The 3,755-nt window shown below is 47.8% G+C and overlaps 1 protein-coding gene across 1 annotated transcript in view; it reads right to left on the reverse strand.

Annotated features, from left to right (window-relative positions):
• Positions 1-3,755, reverse strand: part of CLIP2 (CAP-Gly domain containing linker protein 2) — a 77,274-nt gene that overhangs the window by 8,198 nt on the left and 65,321 nt on the right. Inside the window, exons 12-13 of the mRNA XM_007468767.1 lie at positions 1,797-1,880; positions 682-838 (exon numbers count right to left, since the gene is read on the reverse strand). Of these exons, the coding sequence (XP_007468829.1) occupies positions 682-838; positions 1,797-1,880 (241 nt within the window). The remainder of the gene's footprint in view (positions 1-681; positions 839-1,796; positions 1,881-3,755) is intronic.

Genomic DNA, 3,755 nt, shown 5'->3' on the forward strand with positions numbered 1-3,755 from the left:
TCTTTCCCTTGCTTGCATCTACTATACAGGAGGGGAAAACTCCCTCTCCAGGTGGCCATGGGTAGTTGAGAACAAAGTGGAAGTCTGCTGGCCCTGACCCTTTCCCTCTCCTCCTTCTTCCTGCTAGGAATGATGGCTCCTGATGGCTGGAGCTTCAGCAGCCACCTTGCAACCACGAGGGAGAGTCTAGCAGAACCCAAGAGAACAAAGGTGTTGGCACTGATATCTTGAGCCACTGAGCCAAATGCCAGCTACAGCTACTTCCAGATTTCTTATGTGAGGAAAATAAATCTCTACTTGTTTAATCTGCTGATCTCCCACTCCCATCCTAAGTACCACAGAAGCACAGGGGAGCTCACGGTGGCCTACATCAATCAAGAAGAGCTTCAAGGAAGAGGTGGTGGGAATCCTCAATAATTTTTAAGAGTTTCAAGGAGTCCCTGGGCCCAAGATGCTTGGGAACCACTAACCTTTCCTATAAGCTCTGCTTGGAGAACTGTGTTAAGAAGGATTCTGAGGCTTCATCGGAGCTTAGCAGTGCATAGTATGGTGATCATCGGCGATGCCAGCCATCTGTCCACCGGGTCTATCCCTGCCCCACCTCGGGAAAAGACTGGCTAATATTAACTGGGTGGAGTGAGGGTCAGGCAGGTCTGAACACACAGCCCACGGCTGACTCACCGCTCCTTCCTGAGCAGCTCCTGGCTGATGAGCACCAGCTGGCCCGAGGCGTCATGGGTCTTCCGGGACACGGCCTCCAGCTCCACCTCCAAGCGCCGCTTCTCCTTCTGGAGGGCGTCCGCCTTCTTCTCTCCCGACCTGCACTTGCTCTCCAGTGCTGAGGGCCAGCCGGCAGGGCAAGGAGGGAGAGCGCCGGGATCACCGTAGGAACCTGTCTCACCTGGGGGCCAAGGCCCGGGCAGGGAGCAGGTTTCCCAGGGGTCACAGGGACACACTCCACTGAGTGGGCCTCTCTTGTCCTGTACGGCCAGGCGGCGAGGGGCCGAGAAGAGCTACGAAAAGCAGACCAAAGCTCCCACACAGTAGCCAGGCCCTCTGGTGTCAGGAAAGCAGTCCACCCTTCCCGAGACAGGGCCCGAGTATTTACACCGTTGCCTGGACAAGGAAAAGCTAAAACTTCACCTTGGCCCCGGAGGAATCTGAGGTCAACTGACCTTTGTCGGGACCAATTATGCCACGTGAACGTGATGGGAACTGGAAAGGAGTGGGGGTGGGAACCATTTCCCAGGATGTGGGCCGTCTCATGGACACCACCAATGGCATTCTGGCGGACAAGAAGCAGGGCCAGTTTGTCACCAAGTCACAAATTCCAGACCCCCCGTCTCTCCCCAGTCTTCCCTCTGGCCTCATTCTCCCTGTGCCTTGCTTTTTGCTGTGGCCAAAGTCTTTCCCCCTGATTCTGAAATCCTGGTATTTCTTCTAGGGACTGGTGCACAAATACTGTATCAAAAGGTAGAGAGACTGAAACCCAAGGGTCTTCAAGCCCAGAAAGTGAGAACTAGTGATGCAATTTCAGAACACAGAGAACACAGACCTGGCTCTGAGGAGAGAAGCTGGCTGGGACCCCCAATTATATTACGGACCGAGCGTGGGCTACTGCTCCCCATTCACTGCTGTCCAGGTGGAAGCCCAGTGCATGTGAACTGGGCCAGGCTGCCTTCTGCTCAAGGCAGAGTGGGGGAGGGCACCCTGACGCAGTACCACCCACCCACTGCTGGACTGGCACACGGCCCAAAGAAAGCTCCCCGCATCTGCCTTGAAGGAGGGAGACTTACCACTTACTTGGGCCCTGAGCATCTCGGTCTGGGATGTTAAGGCTGTCACCTCTTTGTCCCTCTTGTTCAGCTTGTCCTGCAGGCCTGGGGTGAAGGGAGAGATGAGGGGCCATCAATACTCCAGGGCCAACACTGCGGTCCAGTGGGTGAGGGGGTGGCCCTTCCATCAAAACCCTAAACTGGGGTCACACTTGGCCTCAAGAGTCCAAGTTCTTCGTCATTCCAGTGGTCCCTCTGGGTAACCCACCCTGAGAAGAGGCACCAATACTGTGTGGTCTTGGGCAACTTAACTCTCAGAGTCTCAGCTTCCTCAAGTGAAGAATGGGGATAGTAATGGTGCCCATGTCACTTGGCCATGTGCATTCAATACCGGACAGCCTCAGAACAGTCATGAAAAAGATTCATGGAAAGTGCTAGAAAGGTATTAACTTTCTGTAAGTTAATTTATAAATTTGACATGATACCAATAAAAATACCAGCCAGATTGTAATTTCTGTGGAACTAGATAAACTGATTCTAAAATCGCTTGGAAAAAATAAGCAAGGCTAGCTAAGAGAGTCTGGCAAAAAAATTCTTCAAAGAGTTAAACACACAATTACTATATGACTTAACAATTCTGCTCCTACGTATATACCCCAAAGAGCTGAAAACAGGTACTCAACAAGTACCTGCTCATGCAGCACTATTCACAATAGCCAAAAGGTGAAAGCAACCCAAAAGGTGAAAGCAACCCATTCGACAGGTAAATGGATAAGCAAAAATGTGGTGATGCATACGATGCAATATTACTCAGCTATAAACAGGAATGAAACACTGACATGTGCTATAGCACAGATGAATCTTGAATATATTATGCTAAGTGAAATAAACCAGACATAAAAGGCCACATATTTTATGGTTCTATCTATATGAAACAACAAGAATGGGCAGATCCACAGAGACAGAAAGCAGATTAGTAGTTGTCAGCAGCCGTAGGGAGGGGAAAATAGACAGTGACTGATAATGCATATGCGGCTTCCTTTTGGAGTGATGAAAATGTTTTGGAACTAGATAGAGGAGGTGGTTGCACGACATTGTGAATGTATTAACGCCCCTGAATTGTTTGCTTTAAAATGGTTAATTTTATTTTACGTTAATTTTGTCTCGATTAAAAAAAAAAAAAAGAATGGCTGAGAGAATTTTGGAAAAGCAGAACAGGAAGACTAGCCCTGCCAGTAACTGAAATATAAACAAAGCTTCAAAACACTGTAGAAATGGCACATGAAGAGACAGACAAGTCATTGGAAAGGAATCGAAAGTCTAGAAATAAAGCCAATTACCTGATGGAATTTAAAGATGGTAAATATGGTTAATTCAAATCAGTGGAGGCAGGAGATGAGGTTTTCAAAAATGGTACTGGCATAAGTGGGTACTCTTGGGAAAAAAATAAAAATGGATCCTTACCTCACACCTTATAGAAGAGAGAATTCTAGACGGATCCGAGATTTAAACATAGAAAATGGAACTTAAAAGGTACTAGAAGAAACCACGGAATACATTTTAAAAATAATAAACCCAGGATCCCCAAAAGAAAAGACCGATTTTTAAAAATCTGCACGGCAACCACCACCCAAAGAAGAGTCAAAAGACAAACCACAAATGGGGCAAAAATGTCTGCAAAGTCATATATAAGTAGTTTCTAAAAATCAACAAAAAGATCAATAACCCAACAGGGAAAAAAACGGGCAAAGGATGCAAGGAGAAATGGCAATGGAGTGTCACTCGCAGTAAGGGAAAGGCAAGATGAAGCTACATCGGGTAACATCTTTTACAGCTGAGATTGGCAAAGATCACAGAGTTTGATGAAATATTTTGTTGGTGAAGCTTGTGGGGAAACATACTTTCAACCAGAGCCGGTGGGAGTTAAAATGAGTTGAGGGCTTCCCTGGTGGCGCGGTGGTTGAGAGTCCGCCTGCCGAT

Source organism: Lipotes vexillifer, unplaced genomic scaffold, assembly GCF_000442215.2.
Source record: "Lipotes vexillifer unplaced genomic scaffold, Lipotes_vexillifer_v1.1 scaffold12, whole genome shotgun sequence".
Classification (NCBI taxonomy): Eukaryota; Metazoa; Chordata; class Mammalia; order Artiodactyla; family Lipotidae; genus Lipotes; species Lipotes vexillifer.